This window comes from Erinaceus europaeus, chromosome 1 (genome assembly GCF_950295315.1).
Source record: "Erinaceus europaeus chromosome 1, mEriEur2.1, whole genome shotgun sequence".
Lineage (NCBI taxonomy): Eukaryota > Metazoa > Chordata > Mammalia > Eulipotyphla > Erinaceidae > Erinaceus > Erinaceus europaeus.
The window spans coordinates 80,281,342-80,307,647 of NC_080162.1; the positions used below are offsets into that span (position 1 = coordinate 80,281,342).

The 26,306-nt window shown below is 41.1% G+C and overlaps 1 protein-coding gene across 4 annotated transcripts in view; it reads left to right on the plus strand.

Moving 5' to 3' along the window:
- Nucleotides 1–26,306, plus strand: part of RPN2 (ribophorin II) — a 66,793-nt gene that overhangs the window by 39,955 nt on the left and 532 nt on the right. For 2 of the 4 annotated variants that reach the window (XM_016186143.2, XM_060189599.1), the window contains exons 10-17: nt 6,368–6,459; nt 9,179–9,293; nt 12,123–12,317; nt 13,728–13,814; nt 15,671–15,766; nt 20,167–20,242; nt 22,392–22,521; nt 23,991–24,038. In XM_016186143.2, the coding sequence (XP_016041629.1) occupies nt 6,368–6,459; nt 9,179–9,293; nt 12,123–12,317; nt 13,728–13,814; nt 15,671–15,766; nt 20,167–20,242; nt 22,392–22,521; nt 23,991–24,038 (839 nt within the window). The remainder of the gene's footprint in view (nt 1–6,367; nt 6,460–9,178; nt 9,294–12,122; nt 12,318–13,727; nt 13,815–15,670; nt 15,767–20,166; nt 20,243–22,391; nt 22,522–23,990; nt 24,039–26,306) is intronic. The other 2 variants (XM_007518441.2, XM_060189612.1) reach the window with 1 other exon arrangement.

Below are 26,306 nucleotides of genomic sequence, written 5' to 3' on the forward strand. Positions count from 1 at the left end.
ACCTGCCAAAAGTCAGATAACCATAAATGTAAGGTATAATTTCTAGACTGATAATTCTATTCCATTAATTTGTATTTTTGTCCTTAAATTAACACTGTGCTGCTTTGACTACTATAACAGCTTGGCGTTTTTTTTTTTTTTTTTTTGTTATATAAAATCTGGTGCTTGTCCAAGGGTTTCTATGGTTGTTTGGGGGAAAATAAGTATAAAAAAGCAGAAATGACTAATAGCTGTTATTCATGTAGCGATAATTAGCCTTTATGGAAGCCAGTGCTGTTCCTTTCTTTCCTGATGATAGAGTAAGCATTATAAAACCCCATTCTCCCTTTTCACATATTTGTATATGTGTGTGTATCTGTGTACACATGTGCATGAATTTCTGACCTCTGTCACTATGTAGTTTTACTTTGTAATTTCAGTAATAATCTCACTTAGACCTCAGAGTAGATCAGCAGGTCCTGTTTATTCTCCCGAGAGGTGTTTGAATTGTTAGAGTGCATTAAGGGTGTTTTGGTGTGGAAGACCTGTAATAGCACTCATTGACCTTGGACTTGCTATAAGGAGAAGCATGGATTTTAGAAACTGTCATTAGCATTAATTATTTCTAATGCACCATCATTTTTGACAGTAATGAACTAAACAAGAAGCCTATTACTTTCAGCAGAGAGTACACTTCCTGGTGATATAACAGTTTTTGAGGTATATATGGCATGTGGCACAAAGGGAGGACTAGTATGAGTCACTGTGAAGCAGGCTTTGCTGCATTTAAAGTGGCTAAACAAGTCCCTTTTCTTTTGTTAAACAACAACAACAAACTAGTCCTGCAGTGTTATTTTGAAGAAAGAAACAGATAACCTACAGGGATCCTAATAGCTGTCTTTACAACATGACTTTGGAAATGTGAGGGGGCCAGGTGGTGACGCACCTGGTGGTGATGCACCTGGTTGAGCGCATGTGTTATAATGCACAAGGACCAGGGTTTGAGCTCCTGGTCCCTACCTGCAGGGGGAAAGCTTTGCAAGTGGTGAAGCAGTGAGTGCTACAGGTGTCTCTCTCTGTCTGTCTCCATTTCTATCACCCTCTTCTATCTCAATTTCTGGTAGTCACTACCCAGTAAATAAAGATAATTTTTAAAAAATAATATTACAAGGATTTTTCTTTTTGCTTTAAAAGAGAAGCATAAAAATGCTTTTCATCCTTTCCAGAAACCTGTTTGTACTGTGATTTTTTTCTTTTGGAATGAAGGGCTTGTTTTAAACTAGTCCCTATTCAAGAATAGCCCTACATTGTTACTTTGCACAAAGCAAACTGTAACTTGGGGGTAAGGGGTGACTTAAAATTAGGTCTGACAACAAGCCCAAAATGACTTGAGTTAACTGCATGCAGTTTGTCCTTTATGATTCCATGCGTCTGTCTGTATTATCTGGGGGTGCATATGGTGTCTTCTGAGTAAATATTCAATTGAGTCTTGGTTAGCAGGCAGTCAGGATTCTAAATGGAAACCCAAAGGCACATAACTTCCTTGTCACTTTGATTAGGATACCTTGAGGAGCCTTACACAAGTCTTTTATGTTTGCATATATCCATCTACTACAAAGGAGAGTATTTTAAAAGTCAAGTTTATCAGTTGGTACTTTTTAATACAAAAATGCTTCTAAAGATGGAAGTATATGCCACATAGTCTTAACACTTAGTCCCTTTCCCTTCCTTTTAAATAATTTGTCATATAGTTTAAATAATTCAAGCATGAAAAGATATTTAATGAAATGTAAGAGCTTCATTTTGGCCAGCAAGATAGCTTACTCTAATAGTAACGTTTGTTTTTCATGTGTATGACCTAGGTTCGAACTCATACTTGCTGTACTGAAGAAATCTTCGGTGCTGCAGTGTTTTCTGTCTCTGGAAAAGTTATCCTAGAGTAATATTGGCCGTAATTTCATTTCACTTCCTTTCCTTTCCTCTTCCTCTTTTTTTGTTTTGCTTTTTGATAAAGACAGAAGTTGAGAGGAGATAGGAAGAGGAGTGCTGAAACCTGCAGCACTGCTTTACTGTGCGTGAAACTTCCCTTCTACAGGTGGGACTCGGAGTGGGACCTCAGGTCCTATCTAGTTTTGTTTGGTTTCATTTCATTTCATTTTAGTTTTTTTTTTTTTACTATCTTTATTTTTATTGCATAGAGATAGAAATTGAGAGGAGTGGGGAGAGGTAGAGAGACAGAGAGACACCTGCAGCACTGCTTCATCACTTGTGAAGCTTTCCCCCTGCAAGAGGGGATCAGAGGCTTGACGTTGTGCATTATAACAGGTACACTCAACCCCAAGTGTTCTACCACCTGGCCCCCAGTCTAGTTTAGTTTGTATAGAAACAGAGAGAAATTGAGAGGAAAGGAAACCAAGTGTTCTACCATCTGGCCCCCAGTCTAGTTTAGTTTGTATAGAGACAGATGTGAAACTATGTGAAAGCTTGGTAGAGCTTAGGGGAGCTCTCCCATCCTCGGATGGAGGTCTGGAAAGACACCCCACTTGTTAGCCTCTCTCCTTATAGAGATGAGCCAAGAGGGAAAGTCTCCCAGACTCAGTTGCTCCTTGTTAGTCTCTCAAGCTCACAGAAAGCCTACAGGACTTTCATACTTAGTTTCTCCTGCTAGCAGCAGGCCAAATGGCTGCCTACTTTAGGGTTCACACATCCACTTCACCTTTTGATCATGATGGAGAACACACTCTTATCATACACCTCCCCAATACCAGACAACGAAAACCCCAAATCCTATTTTCTTGTGCCCTTTGATATCTGTGATTTACATCAAGCTTGTTTTTCTTCTTCTCTACCTCACCTTACTGGTTTAACCCCTATGCTTCTCTCAAATGCCTTTGGATAATTAACTTGCCTGCATCATGGAGACTAATTGCCTTGACCTTTATGTATCACATCAATTCTTGTCATACCAGCCCCCTACCCTACAGGCAAGCTGACCCTTAAGAAACCTGTAATTTCTGACATATGTGAAAAGTATTCTTTGTTTAACTCTATAAAAACCTGTAGCCTTCTCTAAATAAAGGATTGTTCATACCAGTGTACTCCCCGAGGCCTCCTTTCTGTATCACAGTTACTAGAACTGGTGAGGGAGGATCGGAGACTTACCCCCTGGCTGGCTGGAGCCACTCCATGTGAGTGCCAGCAGAGAGAAATTGAGAGGAAAGGAAGAGGCAGAGTAGAACAGAGAAAGAGAGACATTACCACTCATAAAGCCTCCCCACTGCAGGTGTGGACTGGGGACATGAACTTGGGTCTGGTCCTTGTGCGTAATAATGTATGCATTTGACTGGGCACACCACTGCCTGCACTACCATCTCCCCCCCCTTTTCTTTTCCCCACCAGTGCTATTGCTGGGGCTCTGTATGTATGATGAATATATCCACTGTCCCACTGACTTTTTTTTTAAATAGAAATAAGAGAAAGTGGGAGGGGAAGTAGCTATAGAAAGAGAGAGAGAAATAGATGCTTGTAGTACTGCTTCACCACTTGTGAAACTTCCTTTCCCCTTGTGCCATCATATCATATCATATCAAACTGGAAGACTGCCCAAACTACCTGTTTCCCACTCTCAACCAGGCTTACTTAGGTCACAGTTTCTTTGCCTGTGCTTTTGTAGCACTCTGTACATCCTTCCATTAGAATAGCAGTCTGGTATTTTATAAATTTTGTTTTGTATAGATTCTTCCTGTTAGGACAGGAAGTTTGCCTTCCATCTTGTATAGTCTGTCCTCCATATTCTGTATACTCCAGGGATATTTGGGGAAAGTGGTCTGAGTGGGGTATCATGTTAAGTCAGTAGTCTAATCTAATCACAGTTAACTGCTCCTTCTTTGTGGCTTCCATTTAAGTTTTTCTTCCAGTAGGTGTGGTTTCAGTGCCTCTCTGGATTGAGCTTTATAGATTAAAGCATGCTCTAGTTTCAGGTCTTGCTAGAAGTTGTGAAGCTATCTACTCAGCAGAGAGCCCAAAAAGCCAGAGTAGAACTTTCTAGCTCTCTTCTTGGGCCTTGAAAGCTTGTTTGGAGGTTCTAGCAGGAAAGCGAGCATAGCTACTTGTATACCCTTGACCGAAGATCAGTCCATCTCTATTTGGAGAAGGTTGTCAACTGAGGGGTGAGGGAGGAAGGGGACACCCACCTAGCCAGCCAGATCATCCTAATCAATCCTGGTGATCAGTGGGGTGACAGATGTTGCAGCCAGATCACCCTTACATCCTCACTTTGGGAGTATTCAACTTGAGGGCATCTATCCCCCCCAAACCCCGAGTCATAATTGATCCAGTTGCCTAGATTCTCATTACCAGTGATGTTAGCTATAATTTTCTCCACAGGGGGCTGTACATTCAAAAGTATGAGGAAATATCATTATTGTTTCTGATAGTCTTTTATAGTCAGGTTCTCTTTTGCAAAATAAAACACCCTTTTTCAATCTGGTAAATAAATCTGTTATCACAAAATAGGTATGGAGGCAGGAGAGAAGGCTGTTAACAGAAATTACTTGATAAGTATCTTTATCCTTTTTAAATTTTCTTCTCTGCCTTTGATTTGAGGCTGTCACACCTTCATAGTACATTTTAGAAAAATACTGAAGGCATCCTTCAATTATTTGCCCAGTTCTCTGTTTTCTATTCCTTGATCCTGACTTAGACTATACACCAGTGAATTGGGTGAGGATTTCCTTAAGCATTATATTCAACCTTATCAAATATTTAGAATGCTCACAGATGTGTTTGCACATAAAAAATGCCTTGGGTTTACATAATTGGCACATTCAAGCTTGGGCTTTTAACACAAAAAATACCCAAGAATATTCCTCTTTTGGAATTTCACCTTTTAAAAATAAAAGCAGTTCCATAGTGGCTGAAGAAATAGTTCAACTGTTGAAGCATTGGATTTGAATGTCTAAGGTTCTCAGTTTGATCCTTGGTGCCAGAATGGTGCTCTGGCTTCTCTTCTTTCTGATGATGATAGAACACTCTCTTATATGTAATAAATGAAGAAACTTAAAAAATTCCCACAGCATTAATTGTAATAACATTTGGGTAATCAAAACAATGGGAGAAAATATTTCAGAAACACTCTTCCAATGAAGGAAAACAGAAAAACAAACTATATTGCATTCTCAACAATTTCGCAATTCGTTGACAGTTTGTAGTTGGAAACTGTTTGGAGCAGAGTAATATGTCTTTTTAGCACAAACCAACTCAGTTGTCTCCATTCTATTTAGAATGATCTTTGGCCGCAGGAGCAGTGGGTTCGTAGTGCAGGCACCAAGCACCAGTGATAACCCTGGAGGCAAAAAAAGAAAGAATTAGAAGAATTGTTATTTTCTACTAGAAAGCTTATACATGTGGTCTGGGGGGTGGCGCAGTGTATAAGGCATTGGACTGTCAAGCATGAGGTCCTGAGTTCGATCCCTGGCAGCACATGTACCAGAGTGATGGCTGGTTCTTTCTCTCCTGTCTTTCTCATGAATAAATAAATAAATAAATTCTTTTAAAAAAAAGAAAAAAGAAAGTTTATGTATGCCTGGGGTTCCCAGTTTGAGGACCTTGGGTGGTGGCACACCCAGTAGAATATACGTGTTACCATGCACAAGGACCCTGATTCAAGCCCCTGGTCCCGGCCTGCAGGGGCAAGCTTTACAAGTTGTAGAGCAGTGATGCAGGTGTCTCTACTCTTTTCTCCCTCTCCGTTTTCTCAGTCTTTATCACAAAATAAAGAAAAAGAGGGAGGGAGTCGCGTTGTGGCGCAGCAAGTTAAGCGCACATGGTGTGAAATGCAAGGACTGGTTTAAGGATCCTAGTTCGAGCCCCTGGCTCCCCACCTGCAGGGGGTCACTTCACAAGTTGTGAAGCGGGTCTGCAGGTGTCTGTCTTTCTCTTCCCCTCTCTGTCTTCCCCTCCTTTCTCCATTTCTCTCTGTCCTATCCAACAACAATGATATCAATAACAATAATAATAATAACCACAACAATGATAAAACAACAAGGGCAACAGAAGGGGAAAAAAGTGATCTCCAGGAGCACCGGATTTGTAGTGCAGGCACTGAGCCTCAGCAATAACCCAGGGTGGGGGGGGGCAAAAAAAAATTTAAAAAAAAATCCCTGAGCCTGAACAGCTACAATTAAAAAAGAAAAAAAGGGGGGCCGGGGAAGAGGGCACCAGAAGTGGTTATGGGGCTATACAGGCATCAAGTTCCAGTGGTAACCTTGGTAGAAAAAAAAAAAAGAATAGAAAATTGGGGGTGGGGGGCATCAAAACATTTGGATATGCATTTTAATTTCTGTAGACTTAGCAGTTGATTCAGTGAATTTCTTTTGTTTCACTCTAGCTCAGAATCAAGATTTCTACTGAAGTTGGCATTACAAATGTTGATCTCTCCACTGTGGATAAGGATCAGAGTATTGCACCCAAAACTACTCGGTAGGTGCAAGGATACATGGGTTTATGGGATGTGTGTAGGGAGTGCCTAGGTTTGAGCTGAGAACATCTAGGCACTGTGTCTCTCTAGATGTAATTTTTCTGTCAACAGTAATCTTGGCTTGCACCCCAAATTAAAGAGACTGAAGTTCTGGCATAGTACCAGGAATGCTGCTTATCATCCTAGTAGATTTGAGGATTTTCTATAGCAGTAGTCAGTCCCTAAGCAAATTCCTTACTATCAGGCCAGAGCCAGATAAGAAGCTTGCCTCAGAATGTTAAGTCTGAGCTAATCAGCTGGGTTGTCAAGCATGTCACTTAGTTCAGATGACATTTCCTATAAACATGACTTTCTCAGTGGAGGAAGCTGTGAATTTTTTTTGTGTGTGTAATCTATTTTTCTTCATGATTCTGTCTTTGTTTTTCATGGCAACTTTCTTTGGCCAGTAGTCTAAATTCAATTGGAAGCCTCATAGGTATCCTAATGCAGATATCTAACATTAAGACTACCATTAGCCAGGACTGGGCAGTGGGGCGCCTGGCTAAGCACATGTGTTACCATGTAGCACAAGGACCTGGGTTTTAGACCCTGCTCCCCAATATGGCTCCATCTCTTTCCTACAGCTGCAGTTCCATCTCTTGACCTGAGACTGGTGGTGTGAATGTTGTCCACAGCTTGAGACCCAGCTGTGTTTGCCTTTTCCAGACTGTACTCTGGTCTCTGGCCACTCTTATCTCCATGCTGCTGCCTGCCACTCACTGCTGAGTCTGCACTTAAAAATGGCTTCATCTGCTCTCCCCCAGCTCTATCTTCCAGCAGCCTCTGTCCCACGTTGCTCCTTCTCACCCCAACCCCCTTTCCCTGCATATGCAGATGAGTTTTCTCAGACTTTGTAGATTGTGTTATGAGATTCCAGGTATTCTTTTTTAGCTGTTTTATCTGGTTTTTCCCCAGAGTGATCCTCAGTCTTTGTTACTCCTTGGCCATACCTTGCTCTTGGATATTTTCATAGTGACATTGGAAATGAGAACAGTGTTGAGAATCTCCTGAAATACTAGTGTCTATCTATGGAAGCATTTTGCAATGTTTTATACTATGTTTAGACATAGAGTTGATGATACCTATAAGTAAATGTGAAGTCTAGTGTGAACTCCATAACCATTTTCTTCCCTGTTAACCTAAAACACCAGGAGAGAGTTGTTGGAAAGAACTATTTTTTTTTTAAGTGTGCCCTTTGAGAGAATGACTGTGCGCACGTGTGCAAGCAAACACACACTTGCTACTGGGACCTCACACATTTCTGATTTCACAACTCCTAACCACTTTTCATGTAGATAGAGACAGAAGACAGAGGTTATCACCATTGGATACATCTGTTGCTGTAATACCTCCCATGTGCAGGGCCTCAAGCCTGAGCTATATATGCACAATACAGGCATTCTCCCCATACAACTATTTCTCAGGTCCAGAAAGTGATTTTTTGAAACACAGCCAAAAAATAAATTTAAAACAGAATCCAAGAAAAAATATAGCATTGTCAACCAGAAGGCATCAAGTTCTGAGATCAGTGTATCAGAGAGACAGGTAGACGGGACACCTGCAGACCTGCTTTACCACTCATCAAGTATCCTTCATGCTGGTGGGAAGATGGAGCTTGAACCCAATCTTTGTGCTTGATAATATATGTGCACTTATCTGGGTTTGCCACTGACTAGCCCTCAGATGAGCTATTTTTCTGACACAGAAGTAATTTTTAATTTTTTCTAAATATTTTGTTTATTGGATAGAGACAGAAAAATTGAGAGGGGAGGGGAGAAAGAGTTAAAGAGAAAGAGAGAGACACCTGCAGAACCGTTTCACTGCTTGAGAAGCTTTCCCCCTGCAGGTGAGAAGTGGCGGCTTGAACCCAGGTCCTTGCACATTATAACCTGTGTACTTAACTGGGTGTGCTACCAGCCAGACCCATATATAAATCTTAAAATAATAATAATAATAATAAGGCCAGGCAGTAGTGCAGTGGGTTAAGCGCACATGGCAAGAAGTGCAAGGATCTCAGTTCTAACCCCGTTTCCCCACCTGCAGGGGGGTTGCTTCACAAACAGTGAAGCAGGTCTGCAGGTGTCTGTCTTTCTCTACCCCCTCTGTCTTCCTTTCTTCTCTCGATTTCTCTCTGTCCTGTCCAACATCAACAACAACAGCAATGACAACAATGACAATAACAGCAACAAGGGCAACAAAATGGGGGGAAAATTAGTAGCATTTAAAAAAAAAAGCTCTAAGTACCCTTTTCATCACTTACCTGCTTGTGTCTGTTGACCTCATGCACATATGCTACTGCTGTCTGTGTCCTTGTGGTCTTGTGAGCCCAGCTCTCCAGTTTGCTTGTATTCCTGCAGGGGACACACAGGAGCCGATTGGTACCTAACTTGGTGGAGTTAATATCTTTGGTCCTTGAAGTGACAACTTGGACCCTCCACATATAGCATTTTCCACAAAAAAGTGAAATTTGTGTTCTGTACATTACTCAGTCCTGGTTTAATAAATACAATCTGCCCCCACGCCACAGACAATTCTTCACTTCCTCTGACCAAACACAGAAAAGCATTAACAATGGGGGCTTGGGGGGTAAGGCAATGAAGTAAAGTTTGTGTCTTTTTACTCTGTTCTCCAAGCTCTGCAGCAGACCCTTTCTGAAGTGTGTTGTGTGAATATCTCTTTCAGGGTGACCTACCCAGCCAAAGCCAAGGGCACATTCATCGCTGATAGCCACCAGAACTTTGCTTTGTTCTTCCAACTGGTGGATGTGAACACTGGTGCTGAACTCACCCCTCACCAGGTCAGAAAGACTTAACAGATAGTTCTCTTGGCTTGAAACATCCACATATGCTGGAATGTTGATGTGGTATTTAATAGCATCGATTAGAGAAATTTCCAAATTCCTGCCTTTGAATCTTCATTCACATGGTTCCCTGAGAGTCCATCAGTTCTCCCACAGAACTCATTACCCTCTCCATTGGTTGTAACCCTGAACCTGGAGCGTACTCTTCTTTTTAAAAGATTAGCTGGTATTGACATAACATATATTTAAGGTTGACTGGCACTTAATTTGAGCTTTTTTTTTCTTTCTTTCTCTCTGAAAAGAAGAGATATATTGAAATAATTTCTAGGGCAAAAAGGGAAATCTAAGCAATGGACTCAAAACTTTTTTTTTTTTCCTACGAATCCACTGCTTTCAGTGGCCCTTTTTTCTTTCTTTCTTTCTTTCTTTCTTTCTTTCTTTCTTTCTTTCTTTCTTTTTTTGTTGTTGTTGTTGTTGTAATTTTTATTAGATAGGACAGAGAAATTGAGAGAGGGAGGCGATAGAAAGAGGGAAAGAAAGATAGACACCTGCTTCACTGCTCCTGAAGTGGACTCCCTATAGGTGGGGAGTGTGGGCTTGAACTCTGGTCCTGAGCTTGGTAATATGTGCACCTAGCCAGGTGCACTACTCCTGCCTACACACACACACACACACACACACACACACACAATCACTTTTTTTGTTGGTATTGTCCAGATCAAATTGCTCTATGCAAGAATATGAACCAAATTTGTGCTTTCTTCATGTTATAAGAGTCATAGGCTTCATTATTTTGCTTTTCTCCTAATAATGATAATTATAATTTAAACAGTTTTTACATATTTTTTCCCCCAGAAAATTGATATGTTTTTTTGTATTCTCAGACACCTAATATCTCTTGTCCTAACCTTCCTCTGTCAGCCCCCTGGATACAGCATAGTGATTTCAGCCCTGCTCCATGTATAGTTGTATTGTGTAAAGGGAAATTCAAATCAATTCTTTGAATACTGAAAGGGTGACAGGAGAGAATATGGGGCATAGCGACATTGTATAGATACGTCCTAGTGAATAATACTTAACAAGAATCAGCTGACTTGTATTGTTGAAAGACAACTTCAGTAGATTTACTTGAAAGTCTTTTGACTTTCTTTTTTATTTTTTGTACTATCTTTATTTATTTATCAGATAGAGACAGCCAGAAAGCAAGAGGGAAGGAGATAATACAAAAAGACACCTGCAACACTGCTTCCCTACTTGCAAAGCTTTCTCCCTGCATTTGGGGACTAGGGCCTCAAACCTGGGTCCTTGCACCTTGTAACATATGTGCTTACCCAGGTATGCCACCACCTGTCCCCTCTTTTGACTTTCTGTTTCTTGCCCAGACAAGAATGGCTGTTCCCAGGACACCATCCCTGTGCTTCTCATCTCATTCCTCTCCTTCATCCCCAAACTCTAGAGGGCTTCTTTAGGGCATCAAGGGGCTAACTAATTGGACCCTTAAACACCTCAACATTTTAGCATTTCCATACTTCTTAGAGAGACATTTGCCAGCCAGACAACAGTGGAAAGAAAAAAATACAAAGAAAAGAAACTATCAGACTAAACTGGTGGGATTAGGGCTAGAGCAGGGAGAGTTAATGAGGAAAATGTTACTTTAACTGAACACTGTTTCATCTAAGATTCTATTTTGGAAACCATGGCTTAAAGACCTCCCAGGCAGAGAGGGCATTTTGTGGATGAGCCTGGCTGCTGCTTGTACTTGGCTGAGATTAGGGGAAAATCAAGCATCCAGGTTTCTAAACCCCTTTCTTGGCCAAGGCTAATTGCTGCAGCCAAGATGCTTCACATCTCTGGGCCCCTTTCTCCAAATAGTTTGATGGTTGTTCTCTGTTGCTCAGATGTAGAGTAACAAAGGAGATTTATATTCTCTGGATTCAGTGCTGGCTGTGTGACCATGGCAACTTATTTAATGCTTGTGCCTTGTGATCTGTAAAACAGAACCAACCTACCTTCCTTGTTGAATTATTTATATTGAAATAGTAGAAGGAATAGTTCTTGGGGTGACTAATTTAGTTGTACTTTTGATGTCCAGAAACCCTAGTTTCTTATGCCACTAGGGGAGGAAGGAGGGATGATCAGCTACTGTTTATCTGCTAACTAGTTATGGCAGTTCCTGTGCTGATATACAAGTGGAAGCTAATCATTCTGTCTTAAAGATGAAGAAATAAAGACCCAAGGAGGTTAAGTAACCTGTTCAGCTAATAAGGTAGTGAGGCCAAATCTGTTTTCAGAGCCTGGGTTCGTTCTGTGACACTGGGGCTGCTTTACTCAATTAGAACTCTGCCTTGCTATCAATCCCCAAGCCTCCTCTACTAAATCCTTAGCTGGAGGCACACGGAAATTGAAAATGGACCTCTTACAGTTCCACCTCATTTCCCTTCTTTTTACCCTCTGGTGAAGAAGTTAATTGGGCAGCAAAGTGACCAAAATGCTGGCAGGAAGAAGAAATTGCAGCAACAGCAAAGGGCTTAAGTCATCCACAAACTGGATGACTTAAGTGTTCAGTGTTCACCCTTCAAGTAGTTGAGAACTGACTGGACCTCAGGATTAAATTTCTTTCCCAAGACCAACAAAATGTTATCTCTTAACTAGGATCTAGGGTGGGATGGCCACTTTTTCTGAAACTCTTTCAGGCAGATCTGGATGGTCTGAGAGCTCTCACTCTGACAAAATAGCCAACAGACTGCTGCCTCACTGATTTGATGTTGGGCTCAGAGGGAATTTTGAGATTATCAGTTGAAAAAATTGTGTTATTGCTCCATCCAGACGTTTGTACGACTGCATAACCAGAAGACTGGCCAGGAAGTAGTGTTTGTTGCTGAACCGGACAGCAAGAATGTGTACAAGTTTGAACTGGATACATCTGAAAGAAAAATAGAATTTGATTCTGCATCTGGCACTTACACTCTTTATTTGATCATTGGAGATGCTACTTTGAAGAACCCAATCCTTTGGAATGTGGTATGTGCTGAAAGTGGACCCTGACTCAGGCCAGAATAGTCACAGCACAAACGCAACATGCTTCATTTCAGGAATCTGGGGTGTTGTACCCTAATTTTGCCTCCGATAGGGCAATAAATGAACATTTCAAGGTCAGCTGTTGAATGATATTCCCATTTAGTACTAGTGGGGGTATGCACATGCCCTGGCACTTTGTATGTGCTTAGTAGTGATTGAGTGACATGTAAGTTTGCCTTAAGTTCTAGCGGTTTGTGAATTTCTAAGAAAGGTATACTGGAAGGAGGGTTTTTTTTTTCATATTTATGTATTCCCTTTTGTTGCCCTTGTCTTATTGTTGTAGTTATTATTGATGTTGTTGTTGTTGGATAGGACAGAGAAATGGAGAGAGGAGGGGAAGACAGGGGGAGAGAAAGACACCTGCAGACCTGCTTCACCACCTGTGAAGCGACTCCCCAGTAGGTGGGGAGCCAGGTGCTCAAACCGGGATCCTTACGCCAGTCCTTGCACTTTGCACCACATGTGCTTAACTCATTGCACTACCTCTCAACTCCTGGAAGGAATTTTTTATAAGTGATATATAGACGACAAAGATAAAGACCTGGCCTTTGAGATGATAGAGCCTGACAGGAGTAGTAAAATTCAAATTCTAATAATGATTCAGGATAGTGTGGGATAGTAAATTGTAGGATGTGCAAAATGCTGATAAACTAATGACCATCACTGGAATAACATGTTATATATATAAGTTATATAGTGCTTCTCACTGATGGTGATTGGCATCATGACAGAAAACTTAAATGAAATGCATTTGAGCTTGGAGTTGAAGATTTGCAAGAATTTATCAGTTTACTACCTGGAGCTATACTGATGGTGGGGTGATGGTTTAAATGTCTTGCAGAGAAGTTGTTAGGCACTGGGGTTGCAAAGGCAGCACAGGTCAAATTGCAAGCCTTAAAAGATGGTTGATTTCCTGTGCAAGACAAAAGGGCAGCTACTATTTTCTTGCATTGTATTCAAAATGCCTTTTTTTTCTTTTGCATTTCAGGTTGCTTTCTGTTTAAGAGATTTTTTTTTTTTTTTTAATGTGGCTAAATCACACTTCCCAGGGGCACCAAGTAGTTTTCTGATTGTAACTGTTAACAACAGCCTGAGTACTAGCTGTTTTTTTTTTTTTCTTAAGCAGCTCATAGTGCACACCAGGCCAGTAGAAAATTGGAAGTCTTTCTCTAAAATGCATTTTTAACAAATACACTTATTCTTGAAAATTGTACTACCTTGAAATTTTGATTAATGGATCAGTGATTGGATCATTTAGAGCTCTTTTTAGGTATGCTCCTGGATATGAGTTAGGGAATATTATCCTGCTGATGAGTTTCACCCCCTTTTCTGCCCCCGTGTCCTTATTTTTAGGCTGATGTGGTCATCAAATTCCCAGAAGAAGATGCTCCATCAACTGTTTTGTCCAAGAATCTTTTTACTCCCAAGCAGGAAATCCAGGTATAATCCCAAAGGGCTTCTCTAAATATGTAAATGGGAAATGGGAACAATGAGAAAGGGCAGCAAACTCCAGTACTGTGACTCTTGAAATTTTTTTTTTTAAACCTGCTACTAAGTGTTATGTTGGGTCCTCATCATTCTATGTAGATACAGTCCCATTCTGGGGTGGGGTGGGGGACAAGCCTGTCTAAAACTGCTCAGTGACTAACTAACTCCCAGAAACAAAATCAGAACCCAAGTTTGTTTTGCCTAAGCACCTAGGAGAGTCAGCCCACAGGTCAGATCACTGATTGCTACAGTGCAGTTGGATTTGGCTTACAAACTCTACTCCTGTCTTAGTCACTACAGGTGGAAAACTCAACTAAAGTCAGGATTTGTCCTCCCCTGGACAAGTCTTTTATCTCTTTCTGGACTTCTCATTCTTACACACAACTATTAGCAATCCCTGCTTAGCCCATTATATAAGGGGCACGGGGTGGGGTGGGAAGTTGTTGATGTTTCTAAAAACAGTTGTGGTTGTGTTACTTGGGCACTTTTTTTTTTATATATACACCAGAGCACTGCTTAGCTCTGGTTTATGGTGGTGTGAGGGATTGAACCTGGGACTTTGGAGCCTCAAGCATGAGAGTCTTTTTGCATAATGATTATGCTATCTACCCCCAGTTATCACTTATTTGGGCACTATTTAAGCAAACTGTGGTGGATTCTCCCTGAAGATTATTTTGCAATAATAAGAAATGGCTATACCATATTATGTGAAACTTACATCTGGGTTAATGTTGAAGTGTTTAAGGTAGACAACTTAATCTCATTTCTCTGTTAAAAAAAGAGAAAGAAAGAAAAAGAAAAAGTGTAAGAATAGAATCCTTTTTTTTTTTCTTAAATCCTCCTAATTTTGGCTTGAGCATTGTTTAAGAGTATAAAGCATAGTTTATTAGTGGAGGGTATAACCATGATAATGAAATGTGCTCCATGATTTGCATGGTGAAATAGATTGACAGTGTCTGCCGCAGAGAATGTTGGGAATCTCTTAGTGGCAGTAGTAGTGAAGAAGAATTGAGAAAAAATTTGAGACCTGTAACTTCAGGTGGGGTTAACTGGGTTCATTAGACACTGTAAGCAAGAAAAAGCCTTAAGTTTACATGGTGAACTAAAGCCTTTAAAAAAGAAGTTTGTATTATTACAGTTTACAAAGCAGAGTCAATGGTCCTATTTCAATCAGTTCTTCCAGTATCCTTAAAAGCCTAGTAGGGTTGTTATCACCCTTCTCATATTGCTAAATTTCTTGCTGGAAGAAGCAACTTGCTCCTGCTTACACTGCCAATATATCAGATTAAACTCATAGAGGTCTAGGCTCATCTCATCTCATCTTATACTATCTCACATTATCTAGATGAACTTACCAAAGGTCTTCATGTAGAAATATCAGAAGAATGCATTTTTAGCCTTCTGGTTCAATTGTAGAAATCATGCAGAATGAATAAGTGAAATCGTTATCTAGGGCTTCATCAGAGCTGTGGGCTGAGGCAGTAAGCCAGGGGGTGAGTTATTGTTGCAACTATCCATAGTGAAGCTCTGTTAAGTTTTAAAATAATAAGGTTACCAGCAGTCAGATACCTTAAGTGGGGCAGCAGCAGATGACAACTCCACGCAGGGAACCCAGAAGCATTATGAACTCCAGAAGTCAGTGCTGAAAAGAGGCATTAGGCCAAATGGCTGCTCCGTACTGGCAGTCTATCCTCTGAGAGACATTTCCTTTCCTTGACTGCCATTGTTGTTTTGGATCTTAGTGTACTTGGCAGCCCCTTTGGGGAGGGCACCTTCTTAAATATTCTTGGTATGTCTTCTTTTGGCAGCACCTGTTCCGAGAGCCTGAGAAGAGGCCCCCCACAGTGGTGTCTAATACATTCACTGCCCTCATCCTCTCACCCTTGCTCCTGCTCTTTGCTCTGGTGAGTAGCTGTAATTAGCATGGGCAGGATGTTTCTGGCACCAGACTAAGCAGATGTAGCCCTTCCAAAGGGGACATTGTGTTCCCACCTCAGCACAGCTCCAAAGGGGTCCAGCAGCTGTGGCCAGAACCTATGGGCAAAAAATTTTAGGATAACTGAAATTCCCCACTAAGGGGAGGCAACCAGATAAACTGATCCATAAGCTCAGAGCATGGGAAAGTATGTAATATACATGAAAAGTGATGAAAATATATGGACTGTGGTGGTGCTGGATAAAGGGTATTTAGATGGGGTCAAGTATGAAAGAAAGCTGGCAAGCATATAAATATAAGAGTACAGAGCTGGGGAGACAGCATCAAGGTTCTGCAAAAGACTTTCATGCCTGAGGCTCAGGGTCCTAGGTTCAATCCTCAGTACTACCATAAGCCAGAACTGAGCAGTGCTCAGGTTTTTCTGTCTCTCATTAAAATAAATAAATAAAATTTAAAGTAGAATATAGAGGCTACCCATAGCTGTTGGTAACCTCTAGAGAAAGGACCTTTTGGAGAGTGTAGAATAAGGAAATTTTTACCTTTCATACTTCTAGTTTTTGAAGAATTTTTATCAATTTCTTCCCTCTCTCTCTCCTCCCACTCTGTACCTTCTCTCCCTTCCTTCACTTTTTTTAAAAAAAAAAATTTATTTGTAAAATGGAAATATTGACAAGACCATAGGTTAAGAGGGGTACAGTTCCCACCATCAGAGCCCTGTATCCTATCCCCTCCCTTGAAAGCTTTCCTATTCTTTATCCTTCTAGGAGCATGGACCTAGGATCATTATGAGGTGTAGAAGGTGGAAGGTCTGGCTTCTGTAATTGCTTCCCCACTGAGCATAGGTGTTGATAGGTCGATCCATACTCCCAGCCTGTGTCTCTCTTTCCCATGTGGGGCAGGGCTCTATAGAGGTAGGGTTCTGGGACACATTGGTGAGATTGTCTGCCCAAGGAAGTCAGGTTGGCACTGTGGTAGCATCTGGAGCTTGGTGGTTGAAAAAGCATTAAGATATAAAGCAGAACAGTTTGTTAAATAATCAGGAACCTAAAGGCAAGAATATAGCAGATGAGATTTGGGGTCTCCATTTTGGAAAAAGCTAGTAGGTCTATTTTAGGTATACTCCGAGGGGCTCATAACTTTACTAATTTTTGCTTGAGGCCGACAGTTAACATGCAGATGGACCAAAGATATTGTCTGGGGAGTTGGTATCAGATTGGAAATAGTACTAGAAAGCTGGATCAGGGAAGAGAGTAGCTCCCAAATATGGAAAAAGTATATAAATATTATTAACTGTAAACCCCATCAGTTTGATCTGGGGCCCATATTCATCGCAGGAGCCTGCATGCATCCTTGTAGGTCTGAGCTCAGATTCTGTGATCATGACTAGGAACATTCTAGGCTGCACTAATTTCAGGCCCCATCTTCCTTTGAGTGATAGAATATGTCGGCTCAACCTCCCTTCAGAGAATGGGGCTGACCCTATCATTGTTGATCGACATTGAGGGCAAGGTCCTATAGGGGCCCACAAAGGGGTACACTTTGCTGTTCCTGATGGAGATGACCAGTGCCAGTGGTGAGAGGGATCTGTTAGAGTTCTAGGCCCATCATGTCTGTGTGGGAATCCCAGGATTCCTTGACTAGGGCCCTGGGGATGGAGTGGCTTGGTAGTCACCAAAAGAGACATCATTAAAGTGTGCCGGTCTCTTACCCTTACCCAGCTTTTGTAGTCCTTACTTAGTCAGACAAGGTTAGCCCTAGAGTGACTGAGGGAAGTGAAATAGGAATAGGTGAGGAGGGTATCTAGGGCTAAGTAGAAACTATTTGATTAGCTACTTTATGGTGTCTTTTTGAGGTCATTCTACTTGCTTGGCTTTTGTTTTTTCTATGAAGGCTTTTCTGGGGCTTCATGTCTGTGTTGTTCCATTGCTCCCACTGGATATTTATTTATTTATTTATTTATTGAATTTACTTCAGGCAGAGAGACAGAAGCAAAGACAAGAGCACTACTACACCACTTGTGAAGCTTTTCCTTTAAAAATTATTTATTTATTTTTGATATATATATATATATATAGAGAGAGAGAGAGAGAGAGAGAGAAATTGAGGGGGGAGAGATCCACCTGTAGCACTGCTTCACCATTTGTGAAGCTTCCCCCCAACATCCCATCATCCTGTAGGTGGGGACCAAGGGCTTGAGCCTGGGTCCTAGTGTGCTGTAATACATGTACTCAACCAGGTGCGTCACCACATGGCCCTACACTGTCCCTTTTGCATACATGATGCTCCCATGTGGTGGCCAGGAATGTGAGTTCAAGTTTTCATGCACTCTACTGGGCTGTCTCTCGGCCTTATGAATGAATTTTTCGTCTCCTGTTTTCTTTTGTTGTTATTATTATTTGCAATTAAGGGATAAGGAGAGTGGGAGAGACATCCCAGTACTGTTCCACCATCTGTGGGGCTTCCCGGGTTCTGTGGCTTTCTCATCCTCTCTGTCTTCCCCTCCTCTCTCCATTTCTCTCTGTCCTATCCCACAACAACAGCTATGACAACAATAACAACTACAACAAGCACAACAACAAGGACAACAAAATGGGAAAAATAGCCTCCATGAGCAATAGATTTGTAGTGCAGGCACCAAGCCCCAGCAGTAACCCTGGAGGGAATAAATAAATAAATAAATAAATAAATAAATAAATAAATGTACTTTATGACTTTTCAGCTTCTTGGTTTCATGTGTTTTAAAATAGAAAAAGTCGGGGCCAGGTGATGGCTCACCTGGTTGAGCACACGTTACAGTGCTCAAGGACCAGGGTTTAAGCCCCAGTCCCACCAGCAGGGGAAAAGCTTTGCAAGTGGTGAAACAGTGTTGCAGGTGTCTCTCTGTCTCTATCTCTGTCTCTCCCTTTCTATCATTCTTTTCCCTCTTGATTTCTGGCTGTCTCTATCCTATAAATAAAGGTAATAAAAAAATAGAAAAAAAGTTTCTTCTTAAAAATGTTATTGGGGTGGGGGTGGAGCCAAGATGGTGGCGTGACTATAATTCCTGACTTTCTCTCTGCAAAGCAGCAGCTGGCTTGAGCTCTGGGAGTGTAGTGAGGGCAGGTTTTGCAGGTCAGTGTGTATTAGAGGATACAGTTGGGGGTCAGGAGGAGAACAGATCGCATGTAGGCTGGAGCTGGCTGCAGAGGGGACAAACACATACCAGGTTCCAGATGCTAACATGATGCCACCAGGACTTCCCAGGGCAGACAACCCCACCAGTGTGTTCTGGAGTCCCACCTCCCCAGATCGCTGTCCCACTCGGGAAAGAGAGACAGGCTGGGAATGTGGATCGACTTGTCAATACCCATGTTCAGCGGAGAAGTAATTACAAAAGCTAGACCTTCCACCTTCTGCATCCCACAATGACCCTGGGTCCATGCTCCCAGAGGGTTAAAGAATAGGAAAGCTATCAGGGGAGGGAATGGGATATGGAGTTCCAGTGGCAGGAATTGTACCCCTCTTATACTATGGTCTTGTCAGTGTTTCCATTTTTTAAAAAAAATTTTATTTATTCCTTTTGTTGCCCTTGTTTTTGTTGTTGTTGTTGTAGTTATTATTGATGTCATCGTTGTTGGATAGGACAGAGAGAAATGGAGAGAGGAGGGGAAGACAGAGGGGGAGAGAAAGACAGATACCTGCAGACCTGCTTCACCGCCTGTGAAGTGACTCCCCTGCAGGTGGGGAGCCGGGGGCTCGAACCGCAGTGTTTCCATTTTATAAATAAAAACTTTTTAAAAGGGAGTCGGGCGGTGGCGCAGCGGGTTAAGTGCACGTGGCGCAAATCGCCAGGACCTGCGTAAGGATCCCAGTTCGAGCCCCTGGCTCCCCACCTGCAGCGGAGTCGCTTCACAAGCGGTGAAGCAGGTCTGCAGGTGTCTGTCTTTCTCTCCTCCTCTCTGTCTTCCCCTCCTCTCTCCATTTCTCTCTGTCCTATCCAACAACAACGACATTAATAACCACAACAATGTTAAACAACAAGGGCAACAAAAAGGAAAATAAATAAATAAATCAAAACTTTAAAAAAAAACTTTTTAAAAAATAATTTTTTAAAAAAATGTTATTCAGATTTGAGTTAACCAAACACATTTGAGAGCAAGTATTGAGATGCCTCTCCTAAAAAATAAATAAATAAATAAATAAAATAAAAAAGAACTTTTTTTCCCCCTGTAGATTTATAGGTTGGTTATCACTTGGCAAAATTCCTTGTCCTTCAAGCTTGCAAGAACTTTTAAGCCCTTAGGGTTGTTGGATTAGCATGACAAAACATGTGCTGCCTCCCCTTCAATTTCTAATGTCTTTTTAAATTTATTTCTCTCCATCTTGTAGTGGATCCGGATTGGTGCCAATATTTCCAACTTCACTTTTGCTCCAAGCACAATTATCTTCCACCTGGGACATGCTGGTAAGTGCCCAGGCTGCTAATTCCATTTAACCTCTTCTGACATTTTAGCCTGCCCACACAAAAGCCCTGTTAAGTAGACTCACAATCTATTAACTATAATGACTTAATAGCATAACATTTCCCTCTTCCTCTTGACTATTTAGGACAGTTAACATGATAATAAGCCTGTTTGGTCCATCAGCTTAGAACAGCTGTCATTATATTGGGTTTCATTGTACTAGGCTGCTATTGGCAGGCCATTTGCGCTCATTTAATAGCCCTGTTCATTTCCAGAGATTACTCACTTATCGTATCTTTACGTTGAGCCATCTTCCTGGATGAAAAACATTAATGCATTTTCCAAAGGTTATCTTTCCCCACCATATCGATCTTTACATTTGCTGGCGACTGTGTCTGGGCTATAATAGAAAACAGTCCCTATTGCAGTCAGACATGCTGCCCTGTATTTTTCTCTTGAGAATTTAGGACTTACGCATAACAAGACCGTAAATTCCCAAATCATTTAAGCAGTGCAGAGACTTCTGACACTGTTGAATTCATGGTGCCTTGTGTTTCACTGAGGCTTCAATATTCCTTTCTAATTTCTTGACTCTGAGAATTCCTTCTCTTTATGTACATCATATATAGATTCTCTGTGGACCTATAGATGAACCCCTTGAAATTTTAGGCCATGTGCATCTGTATTTTTCTGGAGAAAGAGCCTGTAACTTTCATCAATTACACACAGTGATCCATGACCTCAAAAATGGCTAAGAATCCCTGTTGTAGTTCATTCATCATCCTTGTGTGCACAATTGGCAGGATGACCTTTTCTCCAGCCCAGTTATTGGATTTGAGTGATAGCCCTCCTGGGTCAATCTGAGAACAAAACCTGATTATAAATTTCTTCAGTGTTATTACTTTTTCTGCTAGAGTGCTTTTTGTTCATATTCCCTCATTTTCTTCTCTTCATAGCCCTGATGGGGGGCGATGGGGTAGGAATTATGATTCATGTTTGACAGGTAAGAGAATTTAGGCTCAAAGTATCTGGAAAAAGTAGACCCTAGACCAGAACCCAGTATTTCTGTTGTCTAGCTCTGAGCCCTTTGCACTAAACCTCACTACCTGTTTCCTTCCTAATCACAGTGGTAAATTAGCTTAAAAAATTTTTTTAGTAGAAAGGAGAATATTTATTCTTTTATTTTTACCAGAGCACTGCTCAGCTCTGGCTTGTGGTGGTGCAGGGGATTGAAGCTGGGGCTTCGGAGCCTTGCGCATGAAAATCTTTTTGCCTAACCATTGTGTTATCTCTCCCACCTCAGATTATTTATTTATACCCTGCACATTTTCACTCAGAATTTGTATAGTGAACCCTAAATATACATGACAGTACAGTTTTAAAAATATATGTTGAAGGTGGGGGAAGATCACAAGCATAGTGGTCATGCAAAGAGAGTCTCATGCCTGAGGCTACAAAAGTTCTAGGTTCAGTCCCCCACACCATCATTACCCAGAACTAAGTAGTGCTCAAAAAAAAAAAAAAAAAACCAACCAAACAATGTACATGAAAGATAATATAGATGTGAGCAGAAAGATGTGGTAGCTTAAAATAACTGAGGTGTGGACCTGACCTCTGAATTTCTTGGTGTCCAAGACTGACACACCATGAACATTGAATTATTTACTTCCTGGCATTTGATAAAGGAATAAAACAAGTTAGTCTAGGATTACAGACCATCTCATGGTCCAGGAATTCACTCATTAAGGTATTTCTTTCTTTCTTTCTTTTTTTTTTTTTTTTGCCTCCAGGGTTATCTCTGGGACTTGGTGCCTGCACTATGAATCCACTGCTCCTGGAGGCTATTTTTTCCCTTTTGTTGCCCTTGTTTATGGTTGTTGTTTTTATTGCTGTCATTGTCAGATAGGACAGAGAGAAATCAAGAGAGGGGGAGAGAAAGATAGACACTTGCAGACCTGCTTCAGTGCCTGTGAAGCAACTCCCCTGCAGGTGGGGAGCTAGGGGCTCGAACCAGGATTCTTAGGCCAGTCCTTGCGCTTCACGCCATGTACACTTAACGCCCAGCCCCAATTAAGATTTTCTAACTGTTCTCTACCCCAGGGCATTGCCAGTGCTGCATTTAATAAACTGTCATGATACTTGTTCTTGTAGCTATGCTGGGGCTCATGTATGTCTACTGGACTCAGCTGAACATGTTCCAGACCCTGAAGTACTTAGCCATCTTAGGCAGTGTGACATTTCTGGCTGGCAATCGGATGCTAGCACAGCAGGCCGTCAAGAGGTAAGGCTGGGGACCCAGAATGGGACTAGAAATATTTTGTCAGCTCTGTTCACTCAGCTCTTTGAGCAAGGGTATATGGCAAAAGGATTTCTATCTTTAGGGACAAATAAAATACTTTAATCCAGCCTACTACAGTAGCTTTTTAAGTCAGAAGGAAGACTGATCAGTTTTTAATGTATTAGAGCCACAATAATATTTGTCCCTAGACATTAGAAAAAGAGGGAAAAAGAATTGTATGAAGACTAGAATGGGTAAGAATTTGCAGCAGAAGGTTGAATATATGCTAGCTGCCTGGAATTTTCTTCTCTGTTGCTGTTTTGCTCTCTACCATGTTTAGAGTGCTACTCCTTTATAACTCCACCCAGGACCCTTGAACTTTCCCTATTAAGCATGAGGTTTTATACTCTTTCCCCAGAAGCTAGTACGAGGCATTTGAAGAGGCTCCCAGTGGGGAGCACTGCTCAGTAGCCCATACCATGTTTCTGAAACCAGGTTTAGGTTTACACAGATGCTCAGATCTCCATGTGATGGCAGTTTGCTGGCACCTTGATTTTGTAACCTGGATTAGAGGCAAATCTAAATGTCACATAGGTTTTTTTCATTGATTTGAGTTTATTAGAACTTGGATGGTTTCAGTCATGTAAAGGGCAGCAAGAAAAGGCCAGATTTGTTTTCATTTTTAGAAATTAATATTTTTAGATGTGCTCTGCCTTTTTTGCTCTGGGACTTCCTTTGCAGAATAATGTAATTTACTAGTGTGTTCCCTGACATAGCTGCCATTTAAATTGGTCAGGTTAAAAAGAACTTTCTCAGACCACTGTTGTGTGGGAAGGCCACATATCTCGTTCCTGTCAGTGTCCAGGAACGAGATATGTGGCCTTGTGAGCTTGCTGACTGCCTCTATGTGGAGACCAATCCCCAGTATATTTGTTGACTTCCCTGTAGTAATCCAGCTTCCACCAGAGCTTCCCTTAGTACCAGCAGTGGCAACTAGCTCATTTTCCCTACCCCTTTGGTAGCCTTTACTTGTTGACTGTGCATTGTATCTGAGAAAGAGCTGAGACCCAGCTGTTTTTTTCTGGGCAGAGCTCTGTTTCCCCATTGCAGTCATTATGGACCTCCGGAAACCAAAAGTCTATACTTCTACTCATCTCTTTTCTGGGATTTGCCCTTTTGCTCACCAGAAAGTGAACAAAAAGCGAGAGAGGGGTAGAAACCATTTGATTTAGGTCCTGCCTTAACCAATATAAAATCCTAAAATTGTGGGCATTTTAGGGGGGAAAGAGACCGTCCCATAATGTGAAAGCCCACTCGTCTGTGGTCATTTTTGAGAGTCCTCAAATCAGATTCTGTCACTGAACAAATCACTGACCCTAATGGAAGCTCTGGTTCAGTGTTGTCATTTCTTTCCTTAGTTTATTTCTCTTCTCACTGTCCTTTCTTGATTCTCAAAATCTTTCCTTTGGCAGGATCGCTGCAGAGCAGAGCAGTAGATTGGCAAAATATAGGACACTACGGTAAAGATGAAGGATGGACTCACCCCAGAAGCAGGGCCCCTTTCCCATCTTACCCACTTCATGCATGCCATTTATTCTATCTAGTTTTCAGCTTGCTGTTTCCTCCATACTACTCCCTAAGCCAAAGCTTAATTCTGAGACAGTTTTCTAGCTTCTAGACCAAGTTGTGACTGAAGTGGTTAGCCCAAGTGAAAAGCTCAGTACCTTTGTACCAGAGCAGTTCTGACCTCAAATTAACTGTCTTAAGACCCCATCTTCCCTTATGTCTCTTAGGGTACTGTTTACAAACAGTGGCCCCTTTCTTCATATCTATAGGAGAGCAGGGCTGAGGATATAACAACTTGAATCTTGAACTTTTTCAGAGTCTTTCAGAATATTTAATTAAATGATGGTTGCATGGCAAATCCTGGCACACCTTGTCACTGTTTCTAGGCCTTTTTTTAACACCAGTATTTAGTTGGGTCAAACAGTGTGGTTGGTGAGAATCTAAATTGTGAAGGCTTTAATGGCCACAGATGAAAGCCAGTATCAGAAGCAGGGTTCCTAGAGCTCAAGATGTGGTTCAGGGTTGCTCCCTGTGTTACTATATGCCAAGTAACTATTTATTAATGTTTGTCTGAATGGAGGCAAGACAAGAGTGTATGATCCTTCACTGATGAGCAACTTGAGACTGGAGATTAGCAAACATTTTCTAAGAGTCAGGTAGTGTTCTAATCTGGTTTTTTTTTTGTTTTGTTTTGTTTTTTTACACTTGGCAAACACGTTCCCTTGTGAGTCATTTTGCCATTCCTTAGTCATAACATAACATTTATATGGAATGACAAAGTACCCTGAATGACAAAGACAAACTTGATAATGAGCAAAACAGGGCAAGAAATGAAATCTTACTCTCTGCCCTTGGTGTTTTAGTCTTTGTAGCTGCCATGGACTTTGTCATAATCACTGGACTCTGCTGTTGTATTATAAGGCACCCATAGACTATGTAAACAAATTAATTTAGCTATATTCCAATAAAATTTTATTTACAAAAACAGTTGATAGACTAGATTTGACTTGTGAAGCACATTTGCAGGACCCTACACTAGACCAACAAAGAGAAGGGAAGTATTTAAGTTTCAAGTCATAGTCTTTCCAGTCTCTTGGAAATGGCTCTCCCTGCCAAAACAATGAGACCATCTAACTTTCAGTCCTCAAAGTAGGAGAGCTCAACATAAGCCAGCGTACGCCTTTTCACTCATTTACGAGCATAAACAGAAATCTCACTCTTACACAAAAAAGAAACTACCTCAGTTTTGTTTTTCCAGGTTTAATTAAATATTGATTTATATACAGTGTATAAAGTTTAATCATTTTAGTTTATAGTATTGTGTGTCTTAACACATTTATGTAAATCCATCTCACTAAAGATGGGGTTTATTTCTGCATTCCAAATATTCTGTGAACCCCCCCCCCCCATTCCCTGACCATATCTATTTGGTTTTGTCCTAAGGTATATAGTTGTTCTGTGATTTGCTTCTAGAACTAGTCCTTTATGCTAAACAGTGAGTTCTTTAATTCTTTGAATTAACTTAGGATTGATTGTTACTGTTGAATTTTAGATAGGCTACCCTTGAGTAGTTGGTTTGGATCTGCCATTTTTGTAAGATTTTGCCTTCATCACATCAGCTCCAGCCACTGAATATAGATGCCTGCTAAGGACTACTTTGTCCACATCTGCCTCTCCTTCCTTACCAGGGCTGCCTGAACATCACTTGATCACTTGCAGCTTTCACCCTCTTGCTGCACAGTCAGCATTTTTGTTCCTGTGTCTCCAAACCATGTCTTAGTATCTAGGGAAGGAGGAATGGAGAGATTAATTTTTTAATCCCCTTTTAAATTGAGAGGAAGAGAGAAAGAAGGAGAAGGAGAGCTATGACTCTTTTTTTTTTTTTTTTTTTTTTTTTTTGAGAACTGTTCTCAAAATATATTAGGTTTAGACACTAAGTCTTACCATGGCAAGAACATGACTGTATGTCAGGAATATGGTACAGGTTTCTGTACGGAATTATCAAGACTATCATCTTCCAAGTCACGTTGCTTGGTAAGTCTAGGGGTCTGGAAAATGAAAGATGAATCTTTTCTAACCCTGATCCTCTATGATCAACTGGTTGAAATTTACTGTCCTTTTTGGCCTTGCCCTGTGAGAGGTGTGCCTGGAATTACCTCCTCTCCTTACAGTTCCACATACTACTTTCTTAGTTAGTATCAGGTCTATTTCCTTGTTTTTAT